At 40.5% G+C, this 20,159-nt stretch overlaps 2 protein-coding genes across 2 annotated transcripts; both read right to left on the bottom strand.

Moving 5' to 3' along the window:
• Positions 1 to 722: 722 nt before the first annotated feature.
• b3gnt9 (UDP-GlcNAc:betaGal beta-1,3-N-acetylglucosaminyltransferase 9) lies at positions 723 to 5,586 on the bottom strand. The gene is made up of 6 exons (XM_053319008.1): positions 5,479 to 5,586; positions 4,586 to 4,705; positions 2,247 to 2,624; positions 1,517 to 1,758; positions 1,152 to 1,407; positions 723 to 1,064 (listed from the first exon to the last, which is right to left on the bottom strand). The coding sequence occupies exons 1-6, from the start codon at positions 5,584 to 5,586 to the stop codon at positions 723 to 725; spliced, it is 1,446 nt and encodes a 481-aa protein (XP_053174983.1).
• Positions 5,587 to 10,565: 4,979 nt separating this feature from the next.
• On the bottom strand, positions 10,566 to 18,395 carry bbs2 (Bardet-Biedl syndrome 2). The gene is made up of 18 exons (XM_053319147.1): positions 18,291 to 18,395; positions 17,631 to 17,760; positions 17,231 to 17,458; positions 16,818 to 16,943; positions 16,249 to 16,311; positions 16,046 to 16,123; positions 15,779 to 15,883; positions 15,575 to 15,661; positions 15,289 to 15,424; positions 14,834 to 14,973; positions 14,225 to 14,354; positions 13,964 to 14,135; positions 13,724 to 13,853; positions 13,391 to 13,510; positions 12,804 to 12,941; positions 12,529 to 12,641; positions 11,939 to 12,087; positions 10,566 to 11,695 (listed from the first exon to the last, which is right to left on the bottom strand). The coding sequence occupies exons 2-18, from the start codon at positions 17,745 to 17,747 to the stop codon at positions 11,589 to 11,591; spliced, it is 2,139 nt and encodes a 712-aa protein (XP_053175122.1). The 5' UTR covers positions 17,748 to 17,760; positions 18,291 to 18,395; the 3' UTR covers positions 10,566 to 11,588.
• Positions 18,396 to 20,159: the final 1,764 nt, after the last annotated feature.

Raw genomic sequence — 20,159 nt, 5'->3', positions numbered from 1 at the left:
ACACACTATGGTTCCAGCTAGTTCCCAGTGTGCAGCTGGTTTCCATTTAGGCATCATTTGTTGTTCCTCCAGGGAACAGATATGATCGTCCATGTGTGCATCTATCCAGCATTAAGGGAGAGAGGAACATTTCTGCAAGTTACCTCTGATTCACATCAGACCATGAAGAGTCTCTTCTGTCTTCCCACTCAGCTGGCACACGCAGACATGTCCAGTTCTGACTGTCCACACAGTCCAATGAATGTCAGAATATTAACACTGCATTTACACTTCAATGGGGTTAAACCAGCAAACCACATTTCGTTATGTTGTCTTTTTGGCTCGCTTGTCGCTGTGTAAACAGTTATAGCACATTACATTCAAAGTCTTGCATCAAATTTATGATTAAAAAAACACAACAAGACAATTATAATAACTTGACAGCAATCACCCTTACCAATCAAGTTCTTGCTGCACTGTTGTTCACAAACACTGTATGAACAAACACTGCAGACAAAAGTCTTAACTCTCTTTGGGTTTCCTTACTGAAAAAGCTGAGGCACATTTGGCCTTTGCCAATTCATTTCCCCCAGAGACCATCTGCCAGTTTGGATGAAAATCTCATATGAGTCAACTGTGCTCTTTTTTTTTTTTTGCACAGACCTTTCAAGTTGGCCGCAGATCCTGTGTTACAACTGTTTTCTACAATCTCGGGCTCTTGCAGATCCGACTGCCAGAAGTCACTAATGCGTGACAAACACCTGCTTCTCACCATAGTCAGTCTCAACTTCTGCATCTCCCACCTTCCCCCTCCACCTGAAGGGCCCAGACGTTGGGTTGGTCCTGTTGTGGCAGCTCAGTTTGGGGTCGTGCAGCAGGTTCCACATGAGCCATATCTGAGGCACACTGAGGCTGTGAACAACCATGAGTTCTCTGTAGAAACAAGGGTCGAATGTCTGAAGGTGCGGCGCTGCAGATGGTCGGGGAATTCCAAAAGTCCGAAAACCCTGGTGTCGAGATGGTTTAACGCCAATCAGCTGAAGACACATTCCTAGAAAGACGTCATCAATGGGAAACAATTCCACCTAGAGGTAATAAAAAAATATTGTATATCAAAGAACTCAGACAAAACAGACAAATTAAGTTGTTAAAAATGATTTTCTGTTAAATACCTGTTGACAGGCAGAGCTAAGTCTCCGAGCTGTATACCCAGACATCACAAACCCTCCTCCACCAGCATAAGATGGGTACAAACCCGCTCCATACATAAATTCTGGCACATAGTACTTGGAACTGCGGCGTCGAATGGGTTTAGCATGGAAAATAATATCACCAACAAAAAGATCCTCGTCTGGCTTTTGACCTTGAAGCATCTCTAGTATGTTTTCTATATTCACATACACATCGGCATCACCCTTGAAGATGAACCTGCATGAGAAATCATAACAGGAGAAAACAGGAAAGGCATCAGGTATAAGTCACATCATGCTAGGAATTAGCTCAACTCATGATTCAGGTTAGTTTTATAAACACTTACTCGACATGAGGACAGGTGCTGTTGACCCATTCCAGAAAGTGCGTTTCCTTCAGTGTCAGGTTGAAGAAGGTGTCGTCAAAGTCCCACAGCAGGATGTCCCTAAAGGTTTGACTCTCGTATTCCAGAAGCCGATCCCACAAGGGCAAGGCAGTCCGATTCCTGGGAACCCCCAGTAGGAAAAGAGTACGGATGGACACGCCATTTTGGAAATGTCCTTCTTTACCCCAGGTCCGACGTACCACCTGAAAGAATTAAATGTGGAGAGAAAAGTTCATTTTGTTGACTAAGAAACTGACTGAGTGAATAGAACAAGCTGAAATATGTATTACTTGATTTTGGTTGGACGTTTGGGGGCAGCACAAGAGCGCTGTGAACATATCATTTACACTGTCACCTTATGAAGTTGTTGCAGGGTTAGCAAATAGTTGCTTAAATACTTTTAAGTTGTGGGATGGAAAACAAAAAAACAAAAACAATGAGCTGAAAGACACCAAAAGTAGCTGACCTGACGGGAACTGCAGAGTCTGCTGTGATAGATCTCTGTGGGTTCATTATTATTTGGGATCCCTTTCACATTAATTTCAGGCATTTAATCCATTGTTAATATAAAAATAAGTCAGCTTTTGTTATTATCCAAACAAAACAGCTTAATTACTTAGTTGATTCACAGCAAAAGTTTGAAAAGTGTCACTTTTTGGTAGCAAAGGCTACATGGGATATTTTATTTTACCTGCCGCTTATCAAAGTCTGCAGCAACAGATTTCACTGCAATGAGCATGTAGGGAGCAGTAGTAGACCCTTTGCCTCTTCCTTCTTCTTCCTCTGCTCCTCCAATGTGACATTTCTCCGGCTGATCTATGAGCAGCCTAAATTTTCTGTTATCCTTCTCTCTCAGATAACTCTCAAAGTCAAATGGCGGCAGTGTGGGTAGAGGATTGCCAGGGGCCTTGGTCGGCGTGACATTCTTCCGTCGCGACTTGGATTTTCCCTTAGATTTGACCTGAGGTTTGGACTTGGGCTGAGTAGGCTTTGACTTGGACTGAGTAGGTTTCAACTTGGCCTGGGGCCTGCATGGAAGCAGCTGTGGCGCTGAAGGGCTGGATGGTAACTGCTAAGTAGGGGAAATGATGTAAGACAGGAGACAGAGGACAGAGGACATTTATTATAACAAAATGTCATTTTAATGAACGTATAATAAATTACATGCAAATATGCATTTCAGAACTCAAGAAATATGACAGCTAAAAAGCTAAAATGACAAGACATCACCATACTCTCTGTTTATACTGCTTCATGTTTATCTAACTGGTTCATTATAAAACAAGTTGGTCCTTCTGTGATTCAGTGCAGATGACCACTCACACAAACATAATTACAAATGGAATGTGTGTGCATACATTGCTACACTCAGTTTGAATATTAATGCAACACATACTGCTTGTCGATTTCAGCTCATCATTTCAAAACACCAGCAGACAGTAAATGAGTATATCTCTACACTCACTCATGTTTCTCTGTGAGCACAAAGAGCATTGTATCCTTAAGCGGGATGGAAGCAACACTAACAAATGGTGACTTCCTTAAAACAAATTGCAATAAGTTATATAGTAGTGCAAATTCATATTTTGCTGTCAAAACGAGTGTACACGCAAGGTTCAACACACTTATTACTCACACTGTATTCTTATGACCACACTGCTGTGATTCAGCAGTGAAGCCATTTGCATAGATGCAGTGGTACTGAAAGTTTTGCTTACTATGTAGTGTTTTCCATGTAAAATTTCCAGTGACACACCAGTGTGTCGCAACACAAACTCTGAAAATAATGATGACCTTACCTGATAAAGCAGCATTAACTGATATTTTGGCCACTTGGGGGCAGCAGAACAAGCGGTAAACACAACACTGCCATATTTTTGCCTTATCAAGTTATTATGGAAAATGTATGAGAAATCAGCCAACGCATCCTGCAGACACGAAGCAACATTAGCATTCATTTGGAGTTGTGTTTCTGTCCAAATGACAAATATGTACAATATTCACTCTATGTGTTTTAGTCTCTGTGGAGCATTTAGGTGTTTCAGAGATGTATCAGAGCTTTTTCACTGAAAACATAAGCCGACTGCATCTGAAACCAAAGTTGATGAGACAGGTGAGACTGAACCAAAATATTAAAGTAGTGGGCTTTGAGGAATGAGCTGAAAGATGCTAAAAAGATGCTAAAAAGAGCTAAAGGGAGCTGCAGAGTTGGTGGTAATCAGTGGTGTGCAGTCAGGGGCAGCAAGGCTAGCACTACTAGCCCTGTCAAAAATGGGTTTTTTTTCAGTTTTTTCCATAATTAAAAGGTTATTCTGAAATGTATCTGATCAATTACTTGTTCAGTATGCAACTTTATCCAGAAAACAAATGGTTATATTGTGTGGAGCTCAAATCTCCTAGCTCTTTTCCTCTGCTGGGGTCAGCAGTAGTTGCATTGCTAGCCTCTGATCGAACTGGACGCTGCTATTGGGTGCGTAACGTTGAGTGACCGTATCATCAGCCAGTCAAATTTTGATGTGTTATTGACAGAACGCCTTATGTCAAACGTCAAGCAGAGTTTCTAGTGCTGGTCTGGGCGTCATCATTCAAATGAGCTTGGCTGATTGGCCCATGGTCTGTTATTCTGGAAAGGTGATGGCGGTTGATTTAACAGCAAGATCGGTAGATAAAGATATGACTTTATGATTTTCTGATGACCACAGGGCTTGCAGTCAGTATGTCACAACTATATGCCCTCACATGCTTGATTTTGGTGTTGGCCCTGACTGAAACACCACCGCACGGTACTGGTGGTAATTCACTGTGGGTTTGTCACTACAAGCAAACCGTTCACATTGTTCATCATCTCTTGATACATTCTTAGTAAAAACATGTGTGGCTTTCAATTTCCAACATACTCATAATACATTATACTATGAATGAAGCTACCTTTTTATGTCTACATGGAAGCGTGAAAACACACAAACACACACACACACACACACACACACACAAACACACATTCTTAAATGGAATCAGATCAGGTCATACCCCTGGAGACGCCTGGACTACTTTGGCTGCGTTGGCTCCCAGCAGGGTTCGGCTGGAGCTGGTGGAGCTGTGGATCTCCAGCTTCCACGCAGGTGTGTCCCACCCAGAGGACACCAAGACCTGGAGACATGAGTGGAGTATTGTTGGACATTTGAAAAGAAAAGGCAATTGATTAAGACTTGATAAGTACTTTGTGAGAGGTATGCATTTGCCAACCAGTCAAGTTGCAGTTTATATCCATGTCTATCATTAACTATTTGTAGTTTAGACTTTGAACTTAAAGGTATTACGTGTATTTTGCTTGTATGTGGCCAATGAAGTTGATTCTGATAGAACACAAAGTTTTAGCCATTACAGTAGACAATACTTCACACCTGTTGCTGCAACAAGTCTACAAACTGTAAAACATGGATGCCTAACACACATCTTCAACCCAGCAGCACAGAACATCTATAGAATCACCACAGTTTCAAGGTGGGCACCAAAGATTCGTTTCACCAATTCAGTATAATGTGAAAGACCATCGCAGTCTCCTCTTCTGTTCCTGAGTCATAGCGTTGAGTAGTAGCAATAAAAATGTTTTAGCAGAACATTATAATGTCACAGTGAAGTTGAACTCTGACCTTTTGAATATAAAATGTCAAAAAGCGTTTTGGCGGTAACATGTGAGGTCACAGTAAACTTGACAATTGACGACCAACATTGAATCAGTTCATTCTTGAATCCAAGGGCATTCCTGAGATATTGTGTTCACGAGAGAATACCCGAAAAAAATCAAATATGTCTGTCAGTGTAGTATCTACACGAGACTCCTACTTGGTTAGGGTTAGGCACGAGAAGCGAGAAAAATCAGAATCTAGCTACTTATACAAAGTGACTGGTTCTATCCTTACCTGGCGGGCGTAGAGCAGCAAGCAGAACAGCACCAGTAGCAGCATCGTACACATCACATCTCCCTTCACATGGAGGATCCTCCTCATCATCACCATCTTCCTCAGCATCTTCTGAAGACACTGACTTCAGTTAAGTATTGAAAAGGAATTCACTGGAAAGGGGCCGCTGCAGTTCATACTGCATCTCAGCTCAGAGGGGTTTAGCAGTTTTATTTGGGTTTGCAGGCTATTCTGATGAGTCTGAAAAAGAGATACGAGGATATTCCTTTCCCCTCTCTGCTGCATCGCTAACGTCTACCTCAAACTTCACAGTTTGTCCGTAAAAACACATTTCTGCTAGGTTTTTTAAGAGGCTAAAAAGTTACTTTAGGAGAATAGCAGCTTTTTGGGTCCTTCATACATATCACTGGATCCCTTTTGTCAGTCTTCATCCTCCTCCTCTCCTCAGGCAGCATTGGACAGGTGCATCCTGGACAACAAAAGCAATAATCACAGATATAATCTGGCAAACACAACAAGCAGGAAATGATAGCAGTATGAAATGAATAGGATTCAGTTGACGTTCTTAAATACTGAAATGAAACATAATCTCCTATAAACCATTCAGCTCCCCTCCTCACTTGTTTCATCTATTAGAAGTACACAAGATTCTCCTTTTACTTTGTTTCTGTGACAAATGTTTCTGTACAGCAATCACATTCATGTTCTGTTGCATACTTATTATTATTATTATTGTTATTATTATGTTTCTTTGCTCATCTGTAACTTGTAATCCATCCAACCAACACATACTGTTCTAATATCAACTGTGCTGAATTATGTGCAGACTAATTAACAATTTGCATAATACGTATATTTAGTGGCAACTTTTCAATGTGTTAAGGTTGAAACATACATAAACTTTCATTGTATTTATAAATCAGCCACTGTGTACAGTAGAAACTCCATTCCGATTTCAAAATGCTCATTGTGACATGCTGATCAAATGTGCACACTTTCATATTGATGACTATTATGGTTTATGAGTTAATGAAGCCCCATCCACTCCCATTGTATTTATAAGTCAGTAACTGTATACAGTGAAAAGTCCATTCAAATTCCAAAATACTCCATATGACACACTGATCAAACATGCACACTCTCATAATGATGACATGTACAATTTATGAGTTATAAAATACATGACTCGCCCCACTCCTATGTATGGGCTGACCCTCATGAAGCCCACATATACAATGCAATGGAAACTCCATTCAAATGTTCAACTCTCCTCCCCACCCCACCCCTCCTCCTCTTCTCCTGCTGTGTCAGTAGCTCTTGTATTAGCTGCAGTATTCAGGCTCCAAGGGCTTTTGGGGCAAACGGGCTTTCAGTATGTCATCAGAATTTGCTGTAGGATCTGCAGCTTGGTTCCTCCTCCTGTAGCTTGGTTCTGCCACTCACGTGCGTGTGTGCGTGCGTGCGTGTGTGTGTGTGTGTGTGTGTGTGTGTGTGTGTGTGTGTGTGTGTGTGTGTGTGTGTGTGTGTGTGTGGTTCAACAATAAGGTTTGCCTGATTATCCCGGGCAAGTGAAATGTCACATCAAGCTAGTGAATTAACTTACTTGCCCGATCAGGCAACAGGTAAGAAAATGTTGATCTTTTTTGTATCATCATTGTATCATAAATGATGTTCTCATTCTCTGGCATAAGAATAAACCCCTCCCCTTGTATGTTTTTTTTCTTTCTTTCTTTCTTTTTCTTTTTTCTTTTTTTTCCATTGAGCCCCTGCCCCCCAAAATATCTGTGCACGGCCCTGGTTATACTACACTCACCACTTCAAGTTTATGCCAAACTACAACAAAACACACCAATGCAAAAGATCATTGTTTACTTTCCAGGACATACATATATATAATATATATTTAAAAACAATTTAGAGTTCAAAAGTTATCTTGACATCTGTGTTAAAAATGACTACATTTGACTGAAATGTTATTGATTAAAAGGCAATAACTAATCTGTGTCTGTTTCTTGATACCCATCCCAATCCGTCCAAGAAGAGGGGGAGTGTCTTATGTAAATCAATACGAGGGTATTTCAAAGAACACTGTGTCCCAACATTCATGTAATCAGGAGCAAATATGTCTAAATGTTGATGGAAGCATTTTTTTTAAAACTCTTGAGCTGTATACGTGACTCATATTTGACACAGAGCACAGAGTCCAGACTTTTTGCACAATTTACGCAGTAAGGATCATTTTTCGCCCTGCACATCCCGCATGTTTCACAGTTTCAACAACGAATCTGATCGGTTTTATTAAACAAACTTTACGAAATGATCGATAAGTAGTGCAAGTCATGCAAACTTACCAGGCGAGACGGAGGGGGAGGTCAAACTGAAAACATCTGTGCTCTGGGTGTCTGCAACTGCAGCGCAGGCTCCTCTCTCTGCAAACTACAGCACAAAGAAAAGTGCCTTCCAAAGTTTGTGGAAAAAATGACAGAGATAGAGAGAAAAGAGAAAAGAGAGAGCAGCCCAGATGATGTACTCATCAGTGTGCTTCTCTGTACCTGGACTGAAGATAAGCCTGTACCTCTCTGACAGACCTGGCGCTGATCAGCCAGTCTGTGGTCTTTACGAGCTGCTGCGCTCTTGTTGCCTTCAAGTGCTGTCGGACAAAACGCCTTCAAAAGTTGTCTTCAGCACGATGGAATCAATGCGAGCGTGTAAAAGTGAAGTTTTAGTTACTAGGGGAGCTGTACTGACTGTACTTGTACACAGTTCAAATGACAACAAACAGGATAATGCTATTTTTAACATGTAAGCTAAAGTTACAAATAGCATGTGGATATTACTATTATTAATCTTTCAAAGCATTTATGGTGGCGTTGACAACCAGTAATAACTCCTGTAACCAATTTATGATAGTTTCAACTGACTTCAATGTGCCTTAATGAGTTAATATCACCTGAAAGAAAAAAAAAACTGATTCACAATACCCAGCAACCTTTTGCTAATGTGCAATTTAAACATGCTGATACTTGGTATGGCTTTGCATCATAGACTGCATGAGCCAGTAATCAGTAGCAGGAGCTAACCAGGGGCACGTGAAGGCAGCATCTTCAGCACTTAGCATGACCACGTGACTTAAACTGGAAAGGAGCAACTTCAAGCCAGATGCCAACACAGCAACTGGGGAGGATGGAGAGGGTAGAAAGAGAAGAGGGGAATAAATACCAGGGAGTACAAGTTATAATAATGAGTCATGAGTTTCTCCTGCCTGTCTCTACAAGAGAGTCAGAGATCAGGTCCATGTACAGAAGCCTGTAGGGAACACAGACTCAGGTTATTGGTTTATTGATGCTTTCAATCAGAGCTTTAATTCCTCCAGCTGAATATATTTGATTTCCAGGCCTTGTCACCCCTGGAAGAGTAGGCACAGATGATGGGATTGTGTGTAAGTGAGGACGGGATGAAGATGAGAAGAAGAGGCAAGAGGAAGCTGGTAAATCAAAGACATACTGCAATGACTCTTATAACTCGATATTCAAAGGCTCAAACTATTTTTAACATACTTAAACTGTGTTCAAATCAAAAGAGGCACTGTGTATTTAAATATATCTCCCAAGCTTAAGCAGTACACTCTGTACCAGAAAGCAAACACATGCAGCAGCAGTGAGAGTAATTTATGACCTCAGACTGGATCCTTACTGAACCATATGCAGCACCATATGTAGAATTCAGCTGAGAGTGGACATGTGTGGATGATATCAGACCTATACAAGAATGTAGGGAAGTTGGGGTGGAAAAAGCAGAGGGTAAGAAATAAGAAAAAACTCAGGAGGTTTCTAGAAGTATCACAGTTTGTGTATAGTGCAGCTAAAATGACCAAATAAACTTAAAATTAAAAGATATGAATAATTGGATGGTTTAAAATACGCCAACTCTGACAGAATGGAAAGCAACGGAAAGGATGAATCTAGAGCAGCACTGAAACATGGGCACCAGTGGAAAAGTACTTAATATCACTATAAAAATCAATCCAAAAACACTCTTTTTGAATTCTTCCTTTCCTTTTTGAATTAATGAATAATTGTTGTCCTCTTTTTCTGTCGGTGCCACACTACAGTTTTAACACTGCATGTTATCTGTGCTGTAAGATGAAATCTTTGGTGGATGGTAATAATGTTTATGGTTGATATTGTTTGAGATTTGGAAATTGGTTTGCAAGGATTAGAAATGGTATGACTCACTTTGTTAATAGTCAGAATTGTATTTTTGTGAGTCTATATTTTTATAAAACCCTCCATATAACCATATAAATGAATAATGTAGGAACAATACAGTCACTGGTCACTTCATTAGGTACACCCGTGCAATCTAACTCAATCCAATACAACAGCTCTGCTTTAAATTCTACTTTTTTCAAGTTTATACATTTTCAGTTGTTGTTGATATTGTCAAAAAAGTGATAATTCTACTTAATGTTTATTATTGGGGTCGTACTAAGTGGTGGTAGCATACTGAAGTGAATTATATTGACTGATTTTGCCCACCTCATGTATTTTTTGAGCATTTTGTCACAAAAAACATAAACGTGGTAGAAATTGGACATAAACATTCATGTGACGGAGATGTTCTTGAGATACTTTTCAAACAATAAACAGAAGTCTAGTGAGTGGAAATCCAAGCGATTACAGATGAAGTGTCCTGGAGTGAAGCACTACAGCCCTGATCGCTCCAGTAGCAGACTACATGACTTGGTTAGCAGTCACGTATGCTTTGACATGACTTTGGAGGACTTCTTCAGCTGTAAGTGGGCTGAAGTTAATGGCGCTTTACATCTGTTTAACAGTTTCAAAGAGGTGTTCAAACATTAAACAAAAGATTTCCAGTATGAGAAAAGTGGCTGCTCTTTTTAGAAGAGAGAACAGCACTGACGTCACTGTTTTTTTTTTCCCCCTGCACACTAATTCTAGTTTCCAAAACCCATATTCAAACCGAGCCAGAGGTACGCTCAGAATAAACAGCTGAGCAAGCCAACTGGAGAGTGAAATCATTTCCTTATGAAACAAGTCAACTTACAGTTATACAAAGTTTTTAAAACATAAGTTAATTTAATAATAGTTTCTGCCACCAACACAAAGTTACATTTACATCCTCTGTGTGCAATCTACAAAAAAAGGTCAACACAAAGCGTTGGTCCTGTGTGACATTCACTCATTGTAGAGTAGTTTTCTTTGGCTACAAACACCACATGAACACACAACAGCTGGGAGCGGAGACCTGAGTCTGAGCGAGCTGTCATACCAGACTTATCCTGGCCACCAGTGATTTCGATGGCATGGCTCACCCTCTCTGTCTGGGCTCTAAGGTGGGAGGAGGCTGCTCTCCCGTCTCGCTCCAGCTGCGCTCTCTCTAAACATCACTGTGTCAGCTGAATTAAACAGTCACGCTCGCCAAACGCTCGTGTCTTCAAGGAAACGAGCGTTTCTTAGACAAATGTGCAACGTCACCTGGAACACCTCTAGTACATCTGTACACTTACATCAGGCATAATTCTTTCATAACTCATATCTAATGACGCTGGCAAAACAGTACAGTGTGTGAGCAAAGTTTTGTATGTTCCAAATTGATTTTTTCCCCAGCTGAACCGTCTAAACAGCTCTATCTCTTACACCTGCTGACTCGTCGTGTACATAATTGAACTATTATGTAACTAAACTGTAACTACACTACATCAAGCTCTTCCAGACAGCCACAGGAGTTGACTGAGATGGATGGTCACCAGTATACTAAGCCAGCGGTTGGCATGTTTAATTCTGTGAGCTAGCAGAATTTCAAGTTTTAATTCATTATGGAGCTGATGTCAAATGTTGCTGTTGGGCAGTTGCTTATTCCTAAATCGTGAAAAAAAAGAAGATAGATTAAGGCTATAACAGTGTCCCAATTGCCACAATCTTATAGTGTCTTGTCCTCTCAGGCTCATCGTTCTGGTGAAAGGTCCTTTGCTGGTGCCGTGCTGGAAGCAGATGCTTTACAGTGCTTGACCGGTTGTGCTTTTGAACATCTCTCTCTCTTTTTCTTTTTCAATCTACTTGTCCTTTCCTGCCTTCCTCCCTTCACCCTCAGGAGGATGCGGTGCCGGCTCTCATGATCCTGAAGAGGGCGTTGACGTTATTGCTCTTGATGGCGTCTCTACAGGCGGAGATCACTTGGTTCTTGGGCTTACCCACTGAAGAGAAAAAGGAATGGGGACATTCAGATTATGGCGTGTTAAGAGAAACAGTACTGAATATTCATTCCCCCCCTCCGCTCCCCTCTCAAAAAAAATGGAGCCAAGAGTCCAATCATGCAAACACTAAACAGAGCAAACACATCTGAATCCAGGATGTAAACAACACACACATACACAAGTACAAATGGTCTCAGTCAGGCACATCCTTTCTCTCCTACACACAAACACACAGAGGCCTACCTCGCAGTCTACCAGCCCGCTGTATAGCCTGGTTAACAGACTTGAGGCAGGCTAGCAGGGCATTGTGGTTATTAGAGCGAATCTTATACTCGTTGATAAGATCCCTGTTTAGATCGTACAGCTCTCTGTAGCGCTTCTTCATATTCATCCTACAGAAGACAGAAAGAGAGAAAATTAGAGAGAAAACATGATGAAAAAGGAGATAAATTGTGGAGATAAAAACATAAGTGTGAGTTTGTTCCTCCGTTTGGTCCTGTGGTGAAAAAAACAAAAACAAACTACAAGCATTCATTAGACTGTTTTCCAGCATCTGGACTTGTTATAGGCTTTTCCATTAACTAAGACACAGACATGCCTTTAAGGAAACATTCACACTGCTAGAGACCTGAATGGAACGCAGCCATCTGAAATTTTATTAAAGACACAAGTGCTCTTTCTACTCTGATGTGTCAAATGTATCTGCTGAAAAAGTTCTATAGCAGAAAGTTGAAGGACTACAGGTATTGACCTGTAGTCACACACAATGTTAATGAATGAGTCCAGTTGAGCATACTATAACATACTGGTGTATGTATGTTGTGGTAACTCACATGTCACCCATAAGGCGAGAATCCTCAGCTTGCACCAGCATGTTCCTAATGTAGTTAGAGTGGTCGGCCATCGCTGCAGTTAACTTCTGATGGACGGAGTGGAACTCATCCACCTAGAGTACAGATATTCAAGACCTGCTATTAAAAGCAGCACAGATTACAGACTAAACAAAACTCAGAGTTTGTTAGCAGACATAACTGTTTGTTCACATTCAATACAAACTCAATTTAGAGTTAATTTCTTGCAGTCATATCATTGTATAGCCAAGCCAAACCTCTGTGAGTGTGGTGTGCAGCTCCTCAAAGTAGCTGGGGAAATCTGCCTCTGCTGACAGGTCTTCTATTGCCAGGAAGGAGGCCAGTGATTGGACCAGATCTCCTGCCAGGTCAATATCATCGGTTCTCAGGGTGATCTGATTGGACAAATTCAAATCAGTTTATTAAGTGAGTTTTAGTCAATTTAATTGTCAACATAACTAACATCATTATATATTAATTATCATTATCATTAACATCATTGCATTTTAACTCTTGACAAGGTGAATTAAAAATGATTTACGCAGCCAAACAAAACTGACATCATTTTTGTAAGTGTTCAAATATATATATAAAAATAAATTATTAACACACAAAAAAATGTAATACTTACTTCACCAATTTTAATTGTAATATACATTCAAACTAATCAGAGGTGTGCATGTCTTGCAAGTTTGGTTTTGTGTGTAATAATCTGATCCCTTCCAACACAGCGTGATAAATAAAACTTGTGACAAAGTGTAAAAATAGCTTGTGTGTATCATCAAAAACACATCATCTTGAATCTATGTTTTGTGTGGTTGTTGTTTTGTGTGTCTGTCTGTACCTGTCCATTGCTGGCCATGCTGATGGACAACAGTCCCCCTCCTCTTAGTGAATTAAAAGTGACTTCAGGACTGTCTACTCCCTCTGGAAGCAAGAAGTTCTGATTTAACCACATCACCACCTGCACACAGCGAGAGGAGATAAGATTCAAATGAATGAACATGTCTGCAGGTTATTACTTATTATACTGTGGGACTGTACAGAATAGTGTTGCCATGATACCAGAAATATGATTTTGATATTTTTGGTATTTGTCTAAATATCTTGATACTGATACTGAAACACTGTGCAACACTAACACAGCAGCAGGACTTATTCACTCCAGACAACATACCCGCTGTGGCCGGTCGTTGATACTGAAAGTGACCCTTCCAGTGGGCTCAGCAGCTGAGGAGTCAACCGCGATGTCATACATGGAGAAACGAGGGAGCTGACGATTGATTTCAAACACATGGAACTGGGTGCTGGAGTGGACGGGAAAAAAAAGGGGTGAGGTGTAAGGGAAGAGTGCAACTATAACTATAATGGTATGACAGCACTGACACTGATATTTAGACTCACACACACACCCTACCTAGTTTTCCCACCAACGAAGGTTTTGATGTGCAGATCTACTGGTATGTCTTTTGGGGGGACGATGGGGACTCGGACACAGCCCGACAGGTTCTGGGCGCTGGGGTGGACGACATGGCTCTCACCTTCAAATATTCCCTCTGCGAAGATGAGCACTGCGCGGATAATGGTTTCTGGAGAAGAAAAAGACTTTTTAATATTTACTCAATCCTCAGTCCTTGACATCTTTGACATTGTAAGCTGAAGTAATAAAAACTTATACCATTTGGTGTGGAGATGCTGAGCTCTACATGAGCCTTCTGGGCCTCTGTTGCAGGTCTCACTGACAGTGCTGTCTGGAGCTGAGTGTTGGCAGGAATCACACCCATGCCACTGTTTGTCTCCGACACGCCCTGAAACAAGGGGACAGTTTGTGCAGATGTTCACACTCATGTTAATTATGAATCCTGTGTTTATCTGTATGAAGTGCTGCCATATGTGACACAAATAGGATTATGGCCAAAAAATTGGGGAAGCCACAATTTAATTACAACTAGATCTGAAAAGCTATTTTATTTTATGTATGTAGCCTAATATCACACATTTACCTTGAGGGGCTTTACAATCTATACAGCATACGATTCTTAGATTGTTAGGACTTAAAAGCCTTAAGTCACACTGGCTTCTCTTTGAGACTATGAAGTTTAATACACACTTTAGAAAGCAAGTTGGATGACAGATGGAGGACCTGTGAGATGGTACTGGCTTCTTGGCTTGTTATAATGTATAAGAATGGGAAATATTCACATTGTACATCCAAGGATGAAGTCTTTTTGAATCTACTTTTGAGTGCATTGTGTAGGATATGAATTAATGAGTGAAATACGCGTACTTTGGCATTCTCTTCATAGTTACGTAGCTCCAGCAGCAGATTCTGTTTGTGATGGCTGAGCTCTCTGATGAGGTCCTGTTCAGCACTGGAGTCCATGAGGTTTCCTTTGAGATCCTTACTGGCTGGCAGGTAACCCCGGACTACATAACGCACACAGTGACAACACTGATGACATCCTATTCCAAGGCTGAGTGATGTTTGCATGCTAAGTTAAATAGTAGTATAAGTGTCAGTGAGGGATATTTCAGTACCACAGTAACTACTACTACTAATTTGGTTCAACTGACCCTTTAAAAACTACACAGGGAAATGAGTGAACATACACATACATAAACTTTCCTTTATCTTATAATTATGTAACTCTTAACTGTTTGGCAGTAAGTGACGTGTTAGTGATAGTATAGCAATAAATGAAAGTATACATAGATGTATAAAATTTATACAACCACACATACCTTCGCCCTCTATGGAGGTGCAGATGAGCTGTTTCTGTCCATCCAACCTGTAGTCTCCCTCCACCACTCCGGCCACAGAAGAGGAGAAGTTGTCTTTGAAAATGACCTCACCTGTGCGGTCACTGCGAGCATCAATCTGGAACAACAGGAGGATGTGTTTAAAGACTAAAACAACAACTACAGAGAGCGTAGAGATTAATAAATTATTGTGTAGAAAAATCTAACGACAGATCGCATTCTTTGAAGTGTGAGAGAATATTTCTAGATAGCGCAGCTGTGTGCAGACCTTTCCATTGGACCAGCCAGTGATGAGCTCCACAACACCATCAGCATTCAGGTCAAAGGCATGGATGCTCATCGCATGATTTTTAGACTAAATGGGAAGAGAGAGGAGATGAAGAAAACATTATCAATATTTGAGGTATGGGTGTATGGTTGTAAAATGAGCCTTTAAGAGTGGTGAGTTGATCAGTTGATAGCATGCTGGTACCTTGATCCTCCAGTATCGTGCGGTGCGGTCATAGACTCCCACAGTGCCATTAGCTAGGGCGTATCCAAACCTGCTGCCGTTCATATGGCACAGTGATGTTACCGTCTGTATAAAGAAGGACCCAGGGGAAAAATGTCAAAAAAGTGTTACTCTCTTCCAGTGCAGCACTTGACAGATGTGAGAGAATCTATGTCGAATGATGATTCGAAATATCGTTACATGAAAGCAAAGCATTTTTAAAAAGCATGTCACAGTCCATCCATTTACCTCATTTTCAGTTATCTCAGACACAAGCTCATCCTCTTTGAATACCCTGATGTCGAAGTCTTCAGATCCTACCAGGAGCTGTAAACACAATGCACAAAAGCTGAAAATGACTTTTACTATTTATTATTATTTATTTATTTATTTTTAAATCAGTAGGGGGGAAAGTAGCATGTGTCTCAAGCTGCCTGCCAGCCAGGACTTACCTCATTTTTCCCGTCCCCAGTGAAGTCACAGAGCACTAAAGATCTGACATTATCTCCTGTTACCTAAGAACAAGATACTTTGTCAATACAACCCACAGACATGTTGATCCAGTCACTTAAAGTTTTCTTGACGGGATTCTAAGTAATCACAATGATGAAAATGTGCATTCACTTAACTACTGATGACAGTATAGGTTGAAAATTCAGTCGGCAAAAACAACCTACAGTTAGTAAGTTGTAATTAAGACCTGGGGAAATTATGCTGTTCAGACAATGTCAATATAAAAAGGTGACAAAGTTCAATATATATGGAGATACAACAAAAAAAAATGTGGCATGAACAGCAACACTTGGTAGATTTGTTATTAGTTCAGGACAAATTCTAAGGTGTTAGACATCATGTTTCACATATTATACTTTAACACCACGCTTTACTACAGTTTGATGAAGTGTCACTGGCTCATGAGTTATTTGTTACACTGCTATTCAAGGAAACACATTTTTTAAATGTAAGACACACAGTAGTGTATTCTGATATTAAAATGTTGAAATGATGTCTTAGTTCTTACTGTCCAGAAGTGGTCGTTGCCCTCAGAGTCAAAGCCTTGTAAGGCACAGTTCCCTCCAATGATGGCAAGAGGATTCGGGATGTCCCCAAGTTTCCCCAACACTATAGCATTGGCCCCATCTGACACCTACACACATACACACACACACACACACACACACACACACACACACACACACACACACACACACAAAACAGAAAATAAGCTACATGTGTCTCCTCCTCTGTGTGAGAAGCACTTCTACTTGAACCATTAACATTGAGCTTTATTTTTTTAAATTATCAGCAAAATTGCTAAAAAAATACAGAAATGTGTCAAAAATTACTTGTGTCAAGTAATAACCTCTATACAACAATACATATTTTTCATTCTGATTAGTTAGCTCTCCACTTATCCTTCTCAGCTCCACTCACCTCTCTGTAGAATATATCAGCATTGTCATGGACATCATAGGCCAGCAGGTTGGTCTGGGACCCCACTAACAGTGTGTCCCCAGTAGTGTTTGCTCCCAGTGTACCTGCCGTCAGACAAGTAACCGCCTGGTTGATGTTTAGCAGAGAGATGTCTGAGTCCTGGGTGCTCTGGCTCAGTCGGTGGGTCGCAGGTCTCTGACCACGAGCATGAGGGTTGTGAATAAAAACCTTGAAAAGAGAACAAGAAAAGAGTTAATGGCACAGGGTGAAAAATTATTAAAGTAACAAATGAATCCTTTAGTTAACATTATGGGGAACTCATGAACTCAGAGGGAAAGCATGCTTCTACCAATGTATTTTTTGTTCATGCTTTACTCAAAAGTTTGTACATTTCTCTCACCTTTCCAGCCTGTGTGGCTGCAGTAAGGCATGGGTGGACTCCATCAAATTTCCCTACAGTCACCATACGAGGGTTTATCTTGTGGTTGAGCTTCAGAGTGAATATGGGGACCAACATCGTTGCTATGCTTCTATTCAGACAAGAATCAAGAAGACAGGAGCTGTAAGAGCATTTTTTTAAGGATTGTAGATATTTTCAGATAGTCATTTAAAAGAATGGCAGCTCAAGCGCAGAAAGGTTGCCGTGCATGTAACCAAGTGACAATACGTAATTTTGCTACACTAATGTAATTACAGGCTTTACTTCAGGCACCCAGCAGAGTTCTGTTGCCTAGCAACAAAGAGTCGCAAGCCAAAGCTTTTCATCTGGCTAGCGTTAATCTCCCTGTCGTTTGCTCTAAAAGAATGCCAAACTGTGTGACAGCCAGACATCATACATGGCTCTTCGTCTTAACTATAAACTCTGTATCAACACCAGGTACGATATTAACTTTTCGAAAGACAAATAATTCGCCTACATTTGTCTTGCAAACCTAACGATAGCATAACTAGCTCACGTTAACGACGTTGGCTGGACTGTTTCCGGAAACAACTCCAAACTACCGCGTACAACTAAAACAAACGAATTCACATGCTTTTCCAAAACTGCAAGTTATATCACCTGGTCCCCGCCTTAGCTGCAAATGTTTGACTTTTGTCCAAATTAGCTAGCCAGTTTATCAACTAGCAGGATGGCACGTCAACGCAAGGAGGCGGTGTTAAACTGTCCACCCGCATTCCGTGAAGACCCGCCCTACTCTGGGTCTTATTGGCTCTGATCTTGATATTCTTACCCTAACCAACCATCTCACTCCTCATGCCTAAACCTAACCAATCGAACCAACGAAAGCAACGAGTACTAGCCAATTAGAGGCAGAGCAGGGCGAATCTTCACCGAATGCGGCAGGGAAAAAATAAGGTAAGGAGATGACAGGCGTCAGTTGTCAACAACCATTTCCGGTCTGCTACCTTTCTACAAAGTACATGTTAGGTTCTTAACATTCATTGAAATAACTGACCATGAGGAGAGTTAGTGATATTATTATATTAAAGGAGTTTGTAAAATATCAAGTAGATCTATTACAATAAATACTAATTAATTTAATTTGTACAGCACTTTTCATTCACAGCGAAACTCAAAAGTGCTACAGTATTAATAACATTGAACACATTATAAAGAAATAGTAGTAATAAGATGAAAAATTCTCCCTGAGTAGAAATACTTTCTTATTGCATTTTATTTTAATACCATTACAAGAATAGTATCACACCTGTTGCAAGCATGGTAACAGGGATACAGGAGGAGGACCCAAATGCAAATGACTGATATAGTTCGGTGATTTCAGGATGAACATGAGATACATAGACTTATGGAGTAAGTGAGACAAGCAATGATCAAAACCAGGAAAACAGTCCCAAAACAGGCAAAGGTATCCAAAAAGAGAGCAGACAAGAATCCAAGAGCCAATATATGAGTAACTTACAGGATATTAATAAGATCAAATAGCCATTGTTACAATGGAATAGTATTTGTAGAATGATTAATGAGAGATGTGAAAAATAAAGAATAAATCAAAGCACATACACAGGCCACTTCTTAAGCTGCATACATATAGGTCACATCAACACACTTACATATGATGCAGATCATCATATGGTTTAATAGATGTGCAAAGACAAGAAAAAGGCTGTTACGGGGACAACAAACTAGCAGTAAGTAAGTTAATGAAATGGCAAAGACTCAACAAGGCCTTTTTAAAAGAGTCTTGAGTCTGTGCTGTCCTCATACGGTAAAGAAGGCTATTCAACAAGTACAGACCGTACAGACAGCAGAACAGAAGGCTTGATCCCCCGTGCTTCAGAGCTTTGTACTTTGTACCCAGTATGTTATTCTATGGCAACTCGACTGACAAGGACTGTCCTCAAAGGTTCAGAAGTGTCTTTAAACATCATAGAGATGGATCTGCCCTCACCCAACAGTATCTGTCAATGGCTGCCTCAGGAATACCATTATGATGGACAGCAGTCATTCAGATCACTCTCTGCTTGTCTCCCCTGTCATCTGGGGAGTGCTATCTGAATACCACCACACAAGAACCCCTAAAGGTATTGTTTTTTAAACATAGAGTGCGCTATTTGTGTCATTTGTATACTGTTGGATGTCTATTCCATATTAGTGACATCTTTCTATGTATTGTATATTTATGGTTTTGTGGTGTTTTAAAGTTAGGGTATCTGATGTTCATGTTAAGTTGCAATTATGACCAGGAAAGGGTGAGGAACCCTAACCTGGCCAATTCTGCAATCATTACCACAGTCTTGAGCTGTATTTTGCATCAGTACCAATCAGTACAAATAAGTATAGATAGTGGTTCTTATGCAGATGACAATAAAAATCTGAACCCCTGCCTCTTCGTTACCCAAATTAGTAATTTGCATGAGTCACACATTGATCGACAAATGCCAGAATATGGGGTATTCAGAAAGAGGT

The sequence above is a fragment of the Scomber japonicus genome, chromosome 5, assembly GCF_027409825.1.
Source record: "Scomber japonicus isolate fScoJap1 chromosome 5, fScoJap1.pri, whole genome shotgun sequence".
Lineage (NCBI taxonomy): Eukaryota > Metazoa > Chordata > Actinopteri > Scombriformes > Scombridae > Scomber > Scomber japonicus.
The sequence above is the reverse complement of the archived record's forward strand: the minus strand, read 5'-3'. Positions and strand labels throughout refer to the sequence as shown.